Below are 18,962 nucleotides of genomic sequence, written 5' to 3' on the forward strand. Positions count from 1 at the left end.
GCATACCAAATGAAAAATGGATGTGCTTACACACTTTTTAGTTTTAATTCAAGGACCTTCGGAAGACCTTCAGCTGGGTTTCAGCGAGGCCCTCATAAAAATATCAATACAACTACAAATGCTTGGTCCTTGTCAGACACTGAAAGCAAAGCTTTTCACGAACTTTTATTTCTGCTTTGACATGAATGTGCAAGCAGTCTTTTGTGCAGATATTAATTCCAATGCTAATTGTGTACTTGCTGATCTTGATTTGGTGAAGTATCCGCCATCCAATTTCATACAAAGGTAGCTGCTCAGCAAATTCACAGGAAACACTTAACAGGCCTATTCATCTGAATGGTCAACATAACTGCTGTGCTTTCAGTTTTTGTTCCAGATAATTAAGATTTAGACAAACAATTTTTTATCATATATTTTTTTTAAGCTCTCAGAATAAAATAGCCAAATCAAAGAAAACTACAGAACACTTTGTGTAAATGAATAATCTTTCCCCCCTTTACTTTAGAAAAAAAGCACTAAATATAACATCTCTTATTTCAAGTTTGTGCAGTTCATCTAGATCTCCATCTGCTTCACGTTACATGTGGTGGTGTCTGTATAAAAGGCAGCAAATTTCTATCATTAAATTGGTCAACAAGATAAGGAGTATAAAACCGTTATCAAGTTTTCTTAAAGTTCCTGTTTTACTGTTCTTTAATTACGCTTAATTACTCAGTGTCAATTATTCCACAGCTCAAAGAAGAAGCAGAGGTCTCGGCCAGGAAGCCCTCCTCAAAACATGGTGCTTTGCACGCTTTATTGTAACATCCGTGTTTTTGTGGAGCATCTTCTAAAACCAGCGCAGCAGTGAATTTAAAGCGACTGACTCCATAAAGAATCTAATTATATACTGCACGCATTTCAAAATAATGGGGGGAAATTTAAACTAGACAGTGACGGCAGAAAACAGCCTCCAAATAACACCAGTATTGTATTTTGATTATGCGCTTATTCAAACTCTGCCACATTGCAGGCTTTCAATTGTTTCATGTTGTCTGTCACACTGAAGAACTAATAAACTTAGCATTTTTGTTCCAAAGCAGGACAATGGTTTGGACTGTTGAGAATTAGATAAACAGATTGATACTGTTGCCATAGCTGTGCATTGTCTTGAAACTTAGCAATGACGTCAACTCCAAGTAATGCAGTGCTGTTAGAATCAGGAGAAGTCCCACGAGAGCTCAGAAGGGACAAACTTTCATTAGTATCTAGATTTGTTTTTTTAAGGATGTTGTGATGAAAATAATAATAAAATTGTGATAAACAAATGCTGGGAATATAACAAATTAAAGGTAAATGGTTTTGGATGCAAGATAAAACACAAATCAGAAGAGTATAAGTTAAAAACAAAAAAAAAAAAATCATTCCCCTACTTTAACAAGTACTATTCCCCTACGGCTATTTTCTGAGGCTAAAGTTGATTCTAGTATCATAGAGCTAAGGAGGGATCGAGTGCCCCAGATATGAGAACTAAAACCCGAAAATGAGTTAGCATTTTGGCAACTTCCCTCGTCTCAAAGTTAATGGATTTTTTTGATGTATTTGATTTGTATTTAGGCTTCCTAAACTGATCTTATCCTATCCTATCTTGTTGAACAAAACATGTAATATCATAGAGTTTTGTTAGTTAAAGAGATTTCTCCAATAATCCAAAATCGATTGGAAAAATCATGTTGACTTTTTGCAAGAGAACCAGAGTGATGCTAATTTCTGTGTCAGCCTACAGAAAAACATAACTCCTGGAGCACTCTCTTGGACACTGTGCAAATCAGAAGAATAGTTGTCATAATTTCTTCAGGTATTTACATTACTTAGCCTTGCTTCCATTTTTTTTCCAGTGGTCACTCATGGTAGTGTTGTGAAAAAATCCCTTGCAGCCCAAAATGCCTTTTCCCCCATAAACCACCATTGAAAGAAACAGCTGTAAAACTGTTGACAGGTTAACTCGTACTGCAAAGGTCACGCATGACTATATTTTATACATTTTTGATACATGGAGGTTTTATATTTGTAAACCTTTCCTTGGGGAGAGAAAAGCGATTAAAAAATCTGTGACATCATCACATTGTAAAGCCTAAATTCAGTGGGCCATACCGTTGAAGTAAATTTGTAAATCCAGAAGCTAGAAAAGGTATTACACATTTGCGCCAGGCTAGTAACTCCACTGGACTTTATTGGCGCCATTTTTGGGTATATCTAGGTATTACAAAAAAATCTACAATATGAACGCTTATCTTAGTTTAGTTTAGTTTAGCTTAGCTTAGCTTAGCTTAGCTTAGCTTAGCTTAGCTTAGCTTATCTTAGCCTAACCTAGCTTGGCTTAGCTTCGCTTAGCTTAGCTTAGCTTAGCTTCGCTTACCATGAAGACTGGAATCAGGTGTAACAACTAGCTTAGTCACTGACCTTAAGGAAAACAATTCCACACATAACCCCCCATAAAACTCCAATTTATTAGTTTTCTTTAGTTTTTTTACACAATTAACAAACCAGACACATTTTGTTAAGTGAGCTGTAGATACGCAGGCTTGCTTACCTTTAAACAAAGGCAGGTTAGCTAGCGCTGCTTTTCATTGCTTGCAGTCTGTTAGATAAGCTAAGCTAACAACTCTTAAGCCTAGCTTCGTATTTATCGCACAGACATAGGAGTGGTATCGATCTTCTCATTCAAGTCTTGCAAGAAAGCAAGCAGGAATATTAACGAAACTGTAAATGTATTCTTTTTATTGCTAATGATATGAACGTTTATTAATAACTGTAAAATATGAGGCCTATAGTAATATAAAGATAGCCTATCATCAATCTTTTATTTACTTAAATTATTTAGATAAGGTTGCACGTTTATGTGACTTAATCAATCCCCGCACTGTAAAAAATAAACTACTTGTTTTAATTTAAAAAGGTCAGTGTCCGGGCTGCCTGATTTTTTGACTACATTTGAGAAGACAAGTTGAATCATTACAAAATTATCACCAGTCTTTTTCAAACTTAAAATTTTAAGGCAGCCTGGACACTAACTTTTTTTTTAAGTTAAAGCAACAGTTTATTTTTACAGTGTGCTTCCTTTTTTATCAAGTAACCCTAACAGAACAGCTGAAAGTGTGAGCCTTACTGAAAGCGTCTCTTCCCCTGGTAGCACACATGCTCTAAGTCTTTGCTGAGAATTTATATTCAGCAAATTCACAGCCACTCAAAACACTCTTAATGTTGTATTCAGATGAACAGTGAATACGTCAGGCTTTCAAGCAGTCTGAAACACATTAATCTTTCAGTGTACTGTTGACTTTTAATAATGCTTTCAGGGTAAATGGACCTTGAGACATATGAATATTTGCCACACTTTGTTGAGACAAAGGGTTTTATAAGCAAGGTTTTCCCGTCACTACAAAAACCTTAATGGCACGATCAGCAACTTAAACAATTTAGATCCCTAAAATTTCTACCACTGGTCCCCATTAGTTTTGCATGTTAAGTAAAATTAACTGTATCATGGACCACTTATTTGAATAAAACATACAGAGTGCAGCAAAATAAAAAGGAGAAAAACAATTACATTAACAAAGACATTAGTGATAATTAAGGATGCGCTTATAGTTCCCCGTAGAATGACTAAACAGAGCAGAAATGGTCCAAGGCTGTGTAACAGTTATGTCACCATGATAATAAAAAATTTACATAAAAATAAAAACACTCTAGGCTGCAGCCTCCCACTCAATCAGGAGCTCATTTTCTTCAGACATCCTTTATAACAGGTCTCAGTTGAAACCTTTTTCAAAAATTTCAACTTTTCATATTATGTGCAAAAGTGTTTTATCATATTCAAGAATTTGTCCTCGATAGCTGTACAGAGAAGTGGAGGTAAATATATAAAAAGGAAAACCACTTACATTTGCCTGTATGATGACCAGATACCGCGTTATCTCCTCATAGTTGAGTCTTTCTTTGAGAACTACAGAGCCGAACAGTGTCAGGGGGATGTCAAAGGTTCGGTTTGTTGTCTGAAACACACAAAAAAACATCACGTAGTGAGTTGCTTTTGGTATCAGCAGCTAATTTTTATATAGTTTTTAAAAACTTTTTTAGATTTTAGGTAAGTGTCATGGACAAATTAATGAATATGAAAGTATCTGAATGTCATCATGTATAAAAGTAACTATGAATGTATGATTCATCCATAGTCGTATAAGATACTTTCGGAGGCCTCAGAATCCTTCACTGTTTGCACTCCGGCATGCGAGGAGGCTCCAGGGTGTGAAGGTTAAGATACTATAAAACCAAGACCTTGTCGGTGTTTAGACTCCAATGTTAGACGCTGCTGTATGACATGTGAGATACACTTTGTGAGGGTAAATCGATAATGTGTCTTTAATTTTTTTTTTTGTCTTTGTCCGTATACATGCTATACCAGGAGCTTCTCAGATCCAATATGTGTTGTCACCAGCCAGACTAAACAGATAAGGTTTTTAGTTTACGTTTAAAAGTATCAATATTTGCAGCTCCTCTCAGATCCTCCGGCAGACTGCTCCAGCGTTTTTGAAGCTTAGTGGCTAAAAGCCTGTGATATGGTGTGAATGTGTGTGTGAACGTGTGTGTGAATGGGTGAATGTGATTTTTTAGTGTAAAAACACTTTGAGTGGTCAGAAGACTACCATTCATTTACAATGTAATACTGTCCGTGCTTTTTATTTCATGACATGGGCTGGTTGTCAATGTACTTGGAGAACTGAAGGAATACTTGGCCCAAATGTGACTATGATGTAAGTTTAAAACAATAAAATAAATAAATATGTACATACATGCTTTTTGTGAAATGCCCAGTGCAAGAGCCTCTCATTTGTGAGTAGATGCACTGTTCCTCCTGCATGGCGATACAGTTGGCGGGTGTATTTCAGTAGTACAGAGTTGTGATTTCTGGAACTGGACATAGCTGTTGAGTTTTCAAATGTTTTTGGGGTTTTTTTGGCACTTTGAGTGCCATGTAGTTTCATTATATTTGAGAGAAGGAAAACATCTCTAGGGCAGATATCTCCAACACAACTCACACCAAAAATATCAAGATTGATAAACAGCACGGCAAGTAAGGGAAAAAAATGATTTTTTTGATTTTGGGATGAACTGTCCCTTTAAGAAACCAATTACTGACTTTTTCCAGAGGCTTTGTACTAACCAAATGGCATGATAATGAGTTTATAACTAGATCTCCCCCACGCCTTAAAGACTTCAGTAGGCGGATGGATAACTTACCGGGTCTTTCGGGTTGTACTGGATGGTGTACTCTATCTGTCCGTTGGGACCGTCATCAATGTCCATCGCCCCATTGTTCCCCCAGAAACCAGAGAAGATGGTGGTTCCTACTGGTGTCAGCTGAACACACAACAGAGAGAGAATTAGTTTTTTGTTTTTTTCCCACAAGCTCACGCTACATGATGTCAAACACTAAAACACTTTCATACTCTGTACCACAGACATCAAACAGCCTCTATCCTGTACGGTTGTGTCTTGTCTTCTTGACATCTACCGCCTGTATGTGGCAGAGATGAGACAGGCGCACATTAAAAAACTCTTCACATGCGTCTGGCCATAAGGGATCTTGATACCCCACTGTCTCTACAAAACAAACAGAAAATGACTTGCAGTATTATGTTTATTGTGTTCAAATGGGGCTTGAGAAGGAAGATCAGCTTGCAGCTGTTTGTGTGCTTCAGAAATAAAACGAAACAGAGGCAGCACACTTTGTCCAACTTTCCATCTACAGTCTGTGCCTCTGTCTGTCTCTCTGCCGTGAGTGTTTGCTACACCTCATTGCCTCATCAAATAGATTTTTAAGATAAAAGTGGGGCATTGGGTGATAGGAAACTATGTATGGTATCTTCAGAGTGCTTGTCACAGAAAAAGAAAATGTGGTTATCTTCCTTTTGGTCTTTGATTTCAGTTAAATAACATAATGATAAAAAATGGAAACAGATTGGACACAAACACTGCAACGCTATAAAATAATGAGCCAATGTCAAAACAGATTACAGCAATAACCAGAAAGGTGTAGGTAGACGCCATAGCCTATTACGCCTACCCTTTTCACAGTATAAAATACACTAAATTAATGAACTAAACAATTCAGTCCAAAATGCCAAAGAGAGTTATTGAGCTTTCTGATTCATTTTCTCTTTTTAATTCTTCATTTCTTAAGTTTTATTCATTTAAATTGCTGTACTTCAGCAGGAGTGTGTTACGTGATGCCCAATTACCATCTCATATGGGGTTTAAATCAGGCTTAACATTTCGAGCCAAATCTGATTGAAGTTTACAAACATTCTTCACCAAAATAAACTCACCCCACCAGCAGCATATTTTGCAGCCAAATCAAAAGCAACAAAAGTGTAAAGAGTGCACTGAGAAGCTGAACTGCAAGCAGTGGTTGCTGAAGAGTATTTTTGTAATGCAAGGTGCATTCAGGTTCAAATTATTTGTTCAAATTTCCTTTTGCTTTTTGCTAACCAATGTTAATCTTAAGTTTGAGGGGCTGAGTGAGAAACTGAGAGTGTATGAGCTGTCTGGACATGGAGGTGGCTCCATAAACAGTGCTAAACAATGGCAACGGAGCTAACTGTCTTAACCAGTCACTCCACAGTATCTTTACATAGCATATAGTTGTTTGATGCATATTAGTGCTCTGAATGTTGCCTTTATAGATAAACTGAAGTTAAATGTTTTTTTTTTTCAGATGCTAACAACTATTGCACTAGCTACAGAGAACTAGCATTACAAAAAAAATGCTTTGGTGATTTTTACATTAGCTACAATAGCTACATTAGCAAAAGTAACATCAGCTTTTTTGCATATGACCTAAAATTTCAAATCGGCACTTCTATCAGGTATTTTGGGTGGAGGCATGGTGGCAGATCATAATGCTGAGTTATGACAGTTAAAGATGATGCAGCGTTACAGTAGCTGCATACAGCTAGCATATCTGAAATTATGGATGGTTGTTTGTAGCTGGTTCATTTTAGCTCGAAACAAACATAAAGATATATGTATATATATAAAAAGATATATAGAGATTTAGATCTTCTTTCTTTTTTGCAAATCCAGTGGAAAAACCAAACTTCCAAAAATGTTAAAAAAAAAAAAAAAAAAACCTGATGTCCATCCAGCCCTTTCTCACTCAAATACATTCACTCTGTTAGTGCTTTCATACAAGTGTGACACCAAAAGTCATCTTTTGAGTCCACCTGAGCCATCAGATAAAAATGTGCTTGGACAGAAGTGGTGCCATTGTTTATATGTGCAGTAGGACGGCCGGCTGGATGGACGACACCAGGTGCGTCCACATGCAATATGCATGGGCGGCGTCACTTGAGAGTGCAGACAGACGGAAGCGGTCGCGTTCGCATTGAACACTGAGGGACAGTCAGGTGATAACGCTGCTGGTAACAATGTCAAATAAGGAGCGTGAGTGCGCTAACAGGGCTTTATGCTTTATGTGGAATATGAAAAACCCAATTTTTTCTGTGCTAATGTAAACAACAGAACCCCTATAGTCTAATAATCAGGTTATTCACTTCCATGTAGCCGCACTTATAACGGTAAACTAAACATCTTTAAGTTTCTGGACAAAAAAAGACATTTGAGTACATCATCTTGGACTTTGGAAACCACTGGTTGACATTTTTCTCTATTTTCTGACATTTTAAAGACCAAACAACTCATTGATTAATATAATCGAAAGATTAAATGACTGAAAATAATCGCTAGCTGCAGCCTAACGTGGCCTACCATTAAGCTATAGAAAAACACTAACAGCCGTTTTTTAGAATAGCTTGTGATTTCTGTGCCATTGCAAGTGTTTTTGATTCTGGCTTTTATTCACGCTTTGAATTTCACTTTACTTGTCATTGCAAATGTGCAACAAGATAATGCACTTTCTAGTAGAGAAAAAATAAGCTTGATATTCATAAAGATATTTTCAATTTGATTTTCAGAGAGAAATTCATAACCCAAAAGTTGAACGCCTGCCTCAGCACATGAAAGGAAGAACTTTGCCAACCACAAATTGCCATGCTGGATTTTTTTCATCCTTGTGCCTAAGGATCTGTGATTATGTGTCAAAACAGAAGTCTAATCTCCAGACAGCACGAGAAACATTTGAGATTAAGTTTAATTTAGCTGCCGCACCAATGATTTGTTACATCATTTCCCTCAACAGGGTTATCTCTGCCTCCCACTGATCCAACAATGGTCTCCAGAACGTCTCATGCTGTCACTTTGCCACTTTCGGATACGGCTCTAATGAAACAACTCCAGACTCCGGCACCAGTGCCAACTCATGAAATCAGCCACAAGGATCACCTTGTACCCGAAAACTTTCACGGTGAACTCATAAACTGTGTCCTAGACGTTCTTATAAATAACCATATTGCCTCTGTGTGTGTCTTAATCTGTCTGCCTCACTTTCCTGCACTCAATAATCGTTAGTAATAGACAACTAAAAGCAAGTTTTATGTAGATAAAGCTGGATGTAACTCCTGAGACACTCTCTCAATATTAAATTTACTGCATTATGTGATGGAGTTCTGGGGCAAACTAAAGTGAATTAGACAATAGCTGTCTGCCTAATGAGCAGACTTGCTCTCAAACCTTAATTATGGCCTACATCCGAATAAATGTATTCACTTTTTAAAAATTATTACCACAAAAGTGACCACATTTACCTTGGGCTGGCACAGGAATCATATTTTAGAGTTTTTTACGATGCATCTCCTAAATTGTACGGTGGTCGTTGAAGTGAACGGAGGGAATTATTTTAGTCGGAGTAATGAGAATCTGGAGAGCTGTGAGAGGTGGCGGGGTGGAGGAGGAGGAAAGACAACCAGGAATATATAGAGTGTGGCAGCGGAAAGGTGGGGAGGTTGAGGAAAGGTGACATAATGAAGAGCTGGGAGTGGTGAGGGGGCACAGGAGCGGGGGAGTGTGGGGAGCTGCAAAAACAGCGAGGAGAGGCCGAGAGAGAGAAACAGAGAGGTTGAGAAGACAGATTGAGTTGGACAGGCTGTGGAAGACTGTATAATGAGATATTCTACTGGGTCCGCCTAGGTCTGTGTTGGCAGCAGGCTACATGTATCCTTGTCCAGTTTTCAGTTTGAACCTCCTCTAGTTAAATTTTGCTCCCCAAGACTCTGGAGGACACACTAACTGTGGGATTGGCATCTTAAAGACTATTCTGGAAGCAGCAGAATAACAGATTCAGATCCTTTCCACGGCTGCTCAAAAACTCTGCTCTTTCCCTGCTTACTGCACTGCCCTTCAACTTTAGCCTGACAGAAAAATGCCATGTAAAATACTATTCGGTGAGTAGTTTTTATTTAAAGTACACTGCAGTGTGTGCAGATGCCGGGCTGCATATTCTGAGTGCAGGTCAATGCAGCCTGTGATGCTGGCATTGGTAGCGCCACACATGACCACCAGAGCAGCATGGGACTAACCCCTGCGTTCACATGGAATCGGACGGACGGAAAAAAGCTTCTGGACAGCACAAATAAAAATAAAACTCACAATCCAATGGAATGGCAGGACAATAAAACGAAACATGAAAGACAATTTGTCCTGATAATGATACTGCATTGTTTACAAAGAATGGAATAAAAGATATTAAATACAATTTTTCCCATGTTCATTATTATATGTAATTTTTCTGTTAATGTCCAGTAATTGTCCTGAACACCTGTGTTTTCTCGTTGTGTGACGGAGCTACATAACTGTTAGATTCTATTGGGGAGGAGGACAAAATGTAATATTTAATCAAAAGTAATATAATATTAACTTTGAATGACTTAGATGTAGGTACCCCTACCATCTCCAGAATGCTTTTATTTTGCACTGAGTCATTATATTAATCAACTTATCACTTTTTCTGTTTAAAATATTTTTCTTACAACCATCCGTTCCGTGATGGAGGTGTATCACAATTGTGAAAAAAAAAGACAGACAGCATCACTGCAGCATGAGTGCAACAAATAGCACCTGATTTAGGTGAAAGACAGTAAAAATATTTCCGCCACACTAAGTTTTAGAGATTTTTTTTTTTTTTTTTTTTTTTTTACTTCACTAAAACTCTTTGAGAAAAAGAAGTTGTGTATGTTTTTATGTGTTACTGTCACTATGCATGTGTGTGCTTGTGTATGTGTGTTTTACCTCACTGACAGCGACGTAGTATCTCGGCTGTTGAAAACGTGGTGCATTGTCATTGCGGTCTCGAACAACGATGCGGACTTCATGTAAAATCACTGTGCCCACCAGCTCGTTGGTGCACTGTACCTGAACCACAATGGACTGAATATACGAGGGGGGCTGGAAGAGGAAACAGCAGAGGGAAAGATGTATACAGTTAAAAGCAACAACTGCAGAGTAGCAATAAATAATTGACCAGAAAATAAACCAAAATAAATCAAACAATTGCACAGAAGACTGCTAGCTTCTTGTATTGTACTTTTTGTGCCAAATCAAACTTTCAAAAACATCTGCTGGATAACTTTACGGAGCGAAACAACAGGGGGGCTGGTTGTTTTCCAGTTGAGCTGAAGCTGAAACTTTTCCTCGTTATTCACAAAAGCAAACGCTGGAAAAAAAGTGAGACAGCCATGACTGGCTTTCTCTACATTTATGTCAAATGAAAGTGAAAGAACAAAGAAACATACAAATACTGGCTTTATATGCAGAAACAACATGACATAAAAGGTCCAGTATGTAGGATTTATGGGGATATATTTGCAGAAATGGATGTTTTCTTTAGTGTATAATCTGCTGAAAACAAGAATCATTTTGTTTTCATTACCTTGGCATGAGCCCTGCATATTTATATAGGGAGCTGGTCTTATTCCACTGACTATGTCATGTTGCAACACCATGATTTAGGGGTACACGATTATTTAGACGCGTCATCAGTATCCGCAGATGTCGGCTTTAAATAACATTTTTTGTAATTAAAGATGAAAAAAAGTCACACCTTAGCCACCTCATCCTCTGATAAAGTACAGTCTCTTAGACGGTTTAGGTTATTTTTAGGAAGAGGTAACACATATCGACGGCTCCACACTAAGGTGTATGAACACTGAAGGACAGTAACGGTGGGCATGGACCCCTCAGACCCCCGGTCTGCTCTCTAGTTCTCCAATTTGACTCTCAGCCGCGTGACTTTGTCCCAGAGTCCATCTGCAGCCTCCATATGAGCCACAGTGAGCCAGGCTTTGCTCTGGTGCGTCCCCTGTGCTGTGCATGCTCCCTCTGCCTCACTAGACAGGTTTCCATTAACCCTCAAATTGTGCAATATGAAATTGCAAATACAAAATATGCCTAATGGAAACACGTAAATTAAAAAAAAAACCTCAAAAAAGTTTTTACGCTCAAGAGGTGGTATTTCAGGTGATTCGAAAAAGGCATATTTTGCAAAACTGCAATGGAAACACTTTCTTTCTCCACACCAGGTGGCGGTAATGTGACTTAATGGATGCCAACAACTATTGAACCCAAAGAAGAAGAAAAAGTACAACAAATCCACATGACATTCTACAAAACATGGCCCGGTATCTGTGAACGGAAGAAGAGACTAAAATCTTCTTAACTCTTACACAAGACAAAGAAGTTACGGCGATATTAGATTGGCTTTATTGAGTGGCTGCAATAGAAATAAACCTGTCAATGTTTTGGACGTCCATCGCCATGGTTATTGTGTTGCTTTTTTCATTTTTTTATAATCAAAACAAAAAATGGAAAACAGATCATTTTCTGTTTTTTGTCTTCTTATTTCCAAATGGTAGTAAGGAAACAGTACACGGACCTTCAGCCCAGACGCCAGAAAACAATTATACATTTCTGCAAACCATACTTTACATTTGTATGTTTTACATGCATCACACAAATATTTCTAAAATGACAGAGTATGAGCAAACTTTGTCATCAGAGGATGGAGGGGTTGCTGAACGGCATGTCACCTATGCGTGACACCTGTCAAGCTACAGACCGCTGTTCTCAACAGGCAACAAAGCCAGTTGTGATTTAGTGACAGGAGCGACTTTTTAGGCTCCAAATGTGGGTATTTGTAGTAACCTGTTGGCAGGGATAGTGCCACTAAAAGCAGTTTTTTTTTTGCAGACATCACTGCTTTTTCAGGGGGGATTTTGCCCCTCAAATCAGGTATTTTAAGCCAGAACATGATGTTTTTTCTAACTATAACCAAGCGTTTTTTCTGTTTAAACATCACTACACGTTGACCAGAGTTGTTTAGACTTAAAATCTTATTGTATCTTCTCCAATATAATGTACTTTGTGACATATCCATGGTTTGCAGAAACATGCAATGTCAATATTTTTCTGGTGATTAGGTTGCTATCTCCACTATCTTACCGCTGGAAAGGAATTGAGGATTGCTTCATATTTCTGTTTGAAAGTCATCAAATTCTTTTCATTAGTATCTTAAACTAGAGACCGACACACTTTATGGCCCAACTAACATTGTCATGACGTCACCATAATAACTTGCTACTGCTGTCTTTATTTTTTTTTGACCTAGTCAAATGGCTAAGGCAAACATTTTTAATATCCATTTTACTCTCATTCAATTTCTATGGACAGTCATATACTGTATTTTGATCAATGGACTTAAAACATTTTTGGGAGCTGGACTAAGAAGGGCTTAATAGTAGATCAAAATGAGACACTGTAACATAAAAAATTGAACTGGACCAAAAAAAAAAACTTTTCAGAAGCCAAAACTAAAATTCAGTCCCCTTACGTCTCTATCCAGAACCCGTCCAGTGCTGTTGAGGTAAAGGGCTTGTTTGGAAGGGTCGAGGATCACCCAGTAGTCGTGGTTATCCCTTAGCGACAGAGAGATGGTGCGATCTGGACCTTCAGCCACCCCATTTATCTGCATGTTCTCCACCAATAATGTTCCTGGGGATAAAATAAAAACATTTCTTTTAACTCATCAGCTGGAAGGAGAGACACAAAGTCCAGCGTTCCTGGAAATAGATTCATATAACTTCTTCAGAGAATCAGTCTAATTTTATTAGTGAAACAAAAGGAGACAGTCCACAGAGAACCCTTTGCTTTTCTTCATGTTCTCAATTAATTACAGTATATACCTGGAGATTACATGTGTGCTTTAGCCAAGGTCAAGGGCATTGAGACGGAGAAGCACATAAACAGAAAGAGAGTAGAAAGCACGTGGAACTTTTATCAAATTAGCTAAGGCAGAGCAGATATGCGGTCTTCTTTGTTTGCCTTCTCTATACGAGTACCTGGAGTACTTAATAACTGGAAGACAGAATAAATTGAACATTTCGGAGAAAGAAAAAGTAAACATTTTAAAAGGACATAGTACAGATGGAATAAAACTTGATTAGTTTAAGACAAGCAATGACGCGATTTGGGAATGGGAAGAATATTTTAGGATAGAGAGAGAGAGAGGAAGAGAGAGAGAGAGTAAAAGAAATACAGATAGAGAGACAAGAAATGATCTGAGTGAAAACTGTCGGCTGCATATTATCTCTGAATCAACTCAAAGCCGGGGATGCTTTCGCAGAGAAGAGCACGAGGTCAGAGATGGTAAGTTTCCCAAGAAGAAAGAAAAGGCAGATGGACAATCTGATAGACATTAGACTTTATTACTGACAGAGTCAATGAAAACTGAGCCTTGTTGACTAACTTTTCACATTGTTTGCATTGGCATCTCAAAAACAGAACTCCCACACAGGTCAAAGATGTGCATAAATAAAAACACTGCAGCCTTTCGCAGACATTCCCAGCGAGCTTCAAGTATTTTTATTTATACTTCACATTAGTGTGTTCAATCAGTTTCACAATAATGATGAGTGGTTGTCAAGATGACAATAAACAGCCATTACCTGCCAAGGGTCAATTAGAAAATTTAATGGAAAATATTATAACAGAAGAGGTGCAGAAAAACTGTTTAACCGCTTGACTCTGTATGGCTCCAAATTATAAGAGACCCATTACCAGGCCCTACATAGTGCCTTATTAATAGAAAAAAATGTTGGCATGTGTGAGCACAAAACTACACAGATCAGCCACAATATTAAAGCCACTGACAGGTTAAGTTAATAATACTGATCATCTTGTTACAATGAAATGTTTTGCCCTTTGTGTGTTTGTTTGGCCCTGGCTCATGGCCTGCAGATCCCAGCCTGATTGAGCATCCCTGGGATGTGCTGGTATCCCAACTCACACCCCACAGGGCTCAAAGACACCCTGGAGGTTGTGTGTCCATGCCTCAACAGGTCAGAGGTCACAGGACCTCAGAGGGTGTCCTGGGGAAATTCAAATGTAATTATGCCAAAATTAACATGAGGTCAGATGTGATGATGAGGAAGCCAGAACCCTTAGTTTACTGCTGCAAAAAGGATGAATGCTCTAGCTATTATGGTTCTTATTTGAGATCTATTAGATCCAACAGAATGATGCTAACTACTTGTTTAAATGGTTAATGATGTGGCCGATCAGTGCACCCTTCAGCAAAGTAAAAGATGTTGCAGGTTTTCAGGATGAGTCACAATCTTTCATGAATGCAAGTGCATATTTAAACATGTGCACAATACTAGATGCAAAGTTCAGAAGGAGCCAAAATTTGGGAAGAATTTCACTCAACATCTGCTCTTTAACGGATGCTAGCACACATAGATCAGTGCACCTGTATTAATGTGTGTGTGTTTGTGTGTGTGCATGTGAGGAAGACAAAGGTAGAGCAATAGGTTGAGGGAGTGAAAATTGGAAACGAGAGATAAAGACAGAGGTTTAGACGAAGAGAGAGAAAAAAGTTGTGGAGGAAAGTGGGATTGTGTTTGCTTTCTTGCGTGCGTGCTATTTTCCCTCCATGTGCACGCACACATCCAACAACACAAACACACACGCACACACTGAACGATCTCATATCTGATCTGCCAGACATAAAATTGGGTCATGGCCTTGTGTGCTACCATGGAAACCGTGTCAAATGCCTTGCTGTGATTCGTGGATGTTAAATAAACGGGGAAATTTAACGAAATTGGTTTCTTTATATGAGAAATGGGATAGAAAATGGAATTCATTAGGGGAGTTTCATTCCTTCCCATCTTTTGGCTATCTCTCTTCTGGTTTTCTGCCGCTGTCTTGCAAAATGGGTTAAAAAAAAAACGTGAGTTCAGGCAAAGACGGAAGAGACAGATAGTGCCTACACTTTGTGTAACTGTATCTAATTTAATTCCATAGGTCATCTCATATGAATGGGCGCTTTTCACATCGACCTCACTTCATGGGATGTGTGACTGAATACTGCACTCAGCGGCACCTGATTAAATTGACCCATGTGTTAAAGCACGCAGGCAGAACGGCACAACGCTGTGAGTGAGTGCACAGCAACGCAGAGAGCGGAGGGAAGGAATTGTCCAAGAGAAAGAAGCACAAAGAGCAATTAGAGAGCAAGAGAAATGAGAGAGGAAGCAGAGGAAAGTGAGGCGAGAAGGCTTGGATTGAATGAAAGGCTGAGAGCAATAAGGAGTAAGGAGAATATTAGGAGGAAATAGAGAGAAAGTGAGCATTGTGGAGGCGCATTAATAGAATTTTTACAGGACATTAGCTTAACTGAATGTGGCGACAGGTACGATCCTTGGGATGAGAAGTAATTGTCACATTCCAACTGCTACTTCAGCTCTAGGTGGGAGGGACGAAGAAGGGAATACCAGTATACAGTGGGGTCAGAAAAGTAGAAGTTTAATCATGAAAATTCATTCATTATTTGAGGATGAGTCATACCGAAAATTAGCCTAAATTAATAACGCAGCCACAGAGAGCTGCAACTCTAGTGCCCTCGTCTCTAGTTTTTTTATGATTGTTTTCCCGAAATAAGGTCTTTGGTTGACACAAGATTGAGATATTTTCACATTTAGCTTTCCAACATAAAATAAATCATATATACCCCAAGCATGAGTGTGAGGCTTTTATGTGTCCTGAAAAAAGGTGTAAAAAAAATGAGACTACACAGGTTGTCAGGGACATGAAACGCCATAATGCCGAACACGCCTTTACTGCCTCATTGTGGTGGTGATGTTGAAGTTATATGATGGTGGTGTAGTTCATTCATAGCGTAATGTTAGTTTTTCCCTTCGGGCAATTGTGTTTATGCCTCAAAATCACAAAAGTGGTGTTCATTTGTAAAGATCCTCTTGCTGAACAAAATGTCTAAGTATCATAAAATGTTGTTTACCAGAGAACTTATTGGGAAAAATCTCAGTGGATTTTTGTTGAGTAAACCAAACCCATTCTCACTCCAAACTTGTCAGATACTGCCACTTGGTCAGTGGCCCTTCATGTCAAACTGTGACCCTCGAGGTACCCTTCCAGAGTCAGTTCTGGACGCTCAGGGGCAGCATGCCATTTTAGGCTCATTACACGCATGATGTTCTTTCAAAATAAATGTCTTTTTTCACAGGATATGTAGAGTTTTCTCTTGTTAACGGCACATGGTCTCCTTCAAAATAAACTTGGTTGGTAAAAATACTTTCTTTTTAGATTTACTTCCTCAGGATTAGGCAAAAAAGCACTGATTTAGGTTTAGAAAAATAAGCTTAAAATAAGTATGGTTCTTATTAACATCATGTGATATACATCACTAGCATAGCATGTTACACATACTATCACAATATCTCAATTAACTTGTAATTGTAACCAGGAGATAGCTGTTTGTCCCCCATGTGAAAGTCCACAGTTTGTTTGACCCATCCACCTCAAATGTGGACTTTGTCATCAAAAAATGCCGTTGTCTGGTGTGTCTCCGACTGCCTCAGTACATCAGTATCTGATGCCGAGGCTCACTGACCAAGTGTTTATATTTGACAAGTGTGAAAAGAGATCCTGTTTAGGAAACAGGGCCAAGAAAACTTTTGGTTACCAAAGAACATCATCCCTGCACCACTCTTTTATCAGTCCTTTTGTATCTCAACATGCATCACATGGATGCTTGTTTTTCCTTTGGGAGAAGGGATTCAAATGAAAGCCATGTTTTTAATTACATCTTAGAATTTCAGTCTAACTTCAGGTGTGTTTACCTGGACAAAAAAAGCAAAAGTGGAGGCATTTGTACTTAATCTCTTTGCTGTTGCTTTTGACAGCTGTAATTTCTTCATTGCCAGATTCAGGATTTATTCATGCACGTGTTTTATTAGAATATGACGATAACACACACAACATATGTTTTATTGTATTTCAACAATGACCTCAACCATTATATAGTCGGACTGTTTAGTGGTCAGCCCTTTAGCTGATATGTTTTGCTCCCGGAAACAGCAGCTGGGTTCTTTTCTATCCATGGACTGAAAAATGAACTGTTTTATTTGGCTCAGAGACTCCTATAGCATTATAAGTGATCAGACTGGATTAGAAAACTCACATATATTTACACTAATATTGTTAGAATGGTAAGAGAAGATGATTGTACATTATTAGATGCATTTTGTATGCTCATGTAGCATGTATTATCTGTTGAATGATATATTTACTGCATCAATGTGTATTTCATGTTATCGTGAGGACCTCTGTGTGGCTTCGTGCATGTGTTTGTATGTCTGTCCAACTCCAACACCTATCCACTCATTCTAATTACCCTTTTACTCAATATTATTAAAATCAAACCTCCAATTTCAACATTATCTTCTTTTTATGACATTTCCCCAGGGGAAAAAAACTAACTTGTATTTTGTTACTCTCTCTCCCTCCGTCTTTTTTTTCTCCGTCTTCGAGTCTCTCTCTTTCTCTCTCTTGCCCGCTCCAACCCAAGATAATCACCCTAAAGCGAGATTCTCTATTAAATCTGTAACACTATTTCACAGCCACAGAGCAATACATGGCATTATGCATACAAACCATTCCAATACTAAATTATTCTTCGACAGCCCTGTTAGGAAGATTACTGCACCAACAGGCATAAACACTTGTTGCTATAGTATTCGCACAATGAACACATCGGACCAACCACGCAATGCACGCACTGTTGTTAGACAAAAAGACACGCATGTACATGCACACGCGTTAGGAAACATTGTAGCTGCCAGGGGTTTTAACATCATTCGACAGCAAAACACTCAAATAGAAAATGTCACTTTACAACCATATCTATTGACATAACCAAATCTATAGAAAAGTGTGTTGTTGCCACACACACACACACAATCAGGCAACAGTAGAACATCATCGCTGCCTCAACCAGTTTGAAAGGCTGAACCTCTATTGTTATATCTTGAATTTAAACCAACTTTTGCAAACTATTGTGCAGCTGAAAGACTGTGTGAATGCAAGGATGTAATATCTACACTGTGTAAGCGTATATTAGTCTATTTTTGTCCCTTTTACAGTTTGACAGCTGAATTTCTCTAAACATCTTACTGCATGGCTGTACAAATCTAAATGTGCAAAAAAGAGGAGAGGAAATTGTCAGAATGCTAATGTTAATAGTGTTGTATTATGTGTGCTCACGGCACATAGCTTACCAGCAGCCCTGATTATTATTTTATTATTAGTAGTAGTAATAATAATTAGAAATCAGGAACTTCAAGTGATTCAATAAAAACAAACACACACTGAAACAGAGACTAGCAGCAGTACAGTGATCTATAACTTCTGGATCATAGTGCATTGCCTTTTTTCTTGGAAGTTTTATTCTGTTGTGCGAAATCTGCAGGCGACAGATTTGATTTTAAAAATACAGTGACAACACAGACATGTCGTATACATGACGTATATAATGTGGACAAAGTGTCTCTCGCTCCTTCCCTTTCTTGGCTATTGATGCAATGTGCATAAATATGATTGTTAGCCTAAATAAACAAGAAATATATTTTTAAATTCCAGCACTAGATTCAGTTGGAAGGCCATGGAAAATGATG

General features: G+C 38.3%; 1 protein-coding gene across 1 annotated transcript in view; it reads right to left on the minus strand.

Moving 5' to 3' along the window:
- The window catches only part of LOC121959055 (protocadherin-15-like), a 185,179-nt gene that overhangs the window by 154,496 nt on the left and 11,721 nt on the right, over window positions 1-18,962 (minus strand). Inside the window, exons 3-6 of the mRNA XM_042508235.1 lie at window positions 12,821-12,981; window positions 10,225-10,380; window positions 5,281-5,400; window positions 3,924-4,034 (exon numbers count right to left, since the gene is read on the minus strand). Of these exons, the coding sequence (XP_042364169.1) occupies window positions 3,924-4,034; window positions 5,281-5,400; window positions 10,225-10,380; window positions 12,821-12,981 (548 nt within the window). The remainder of the gene's footprint in view (window positions 1-3,923; window positions 4,035-5,280; window positions 5,401-10,224; window positions 10,381-12,820; window positions 12,982-18,962) is intronic.

Source organism: Plectropomus leopardus, chromosome 19 (genome assembly GCF_008729295.1).
Source record: "Plectropomus leopardus isolate mb chromosome 19, YSFRI_Pleo_2.0, whole genome shotgun sequence".
NCBI lineage: Eukaryota > Metazoa > Chordata > Actinopteri > Perciformes > Serranidae > Plectropomus > Plectropomus leopardus.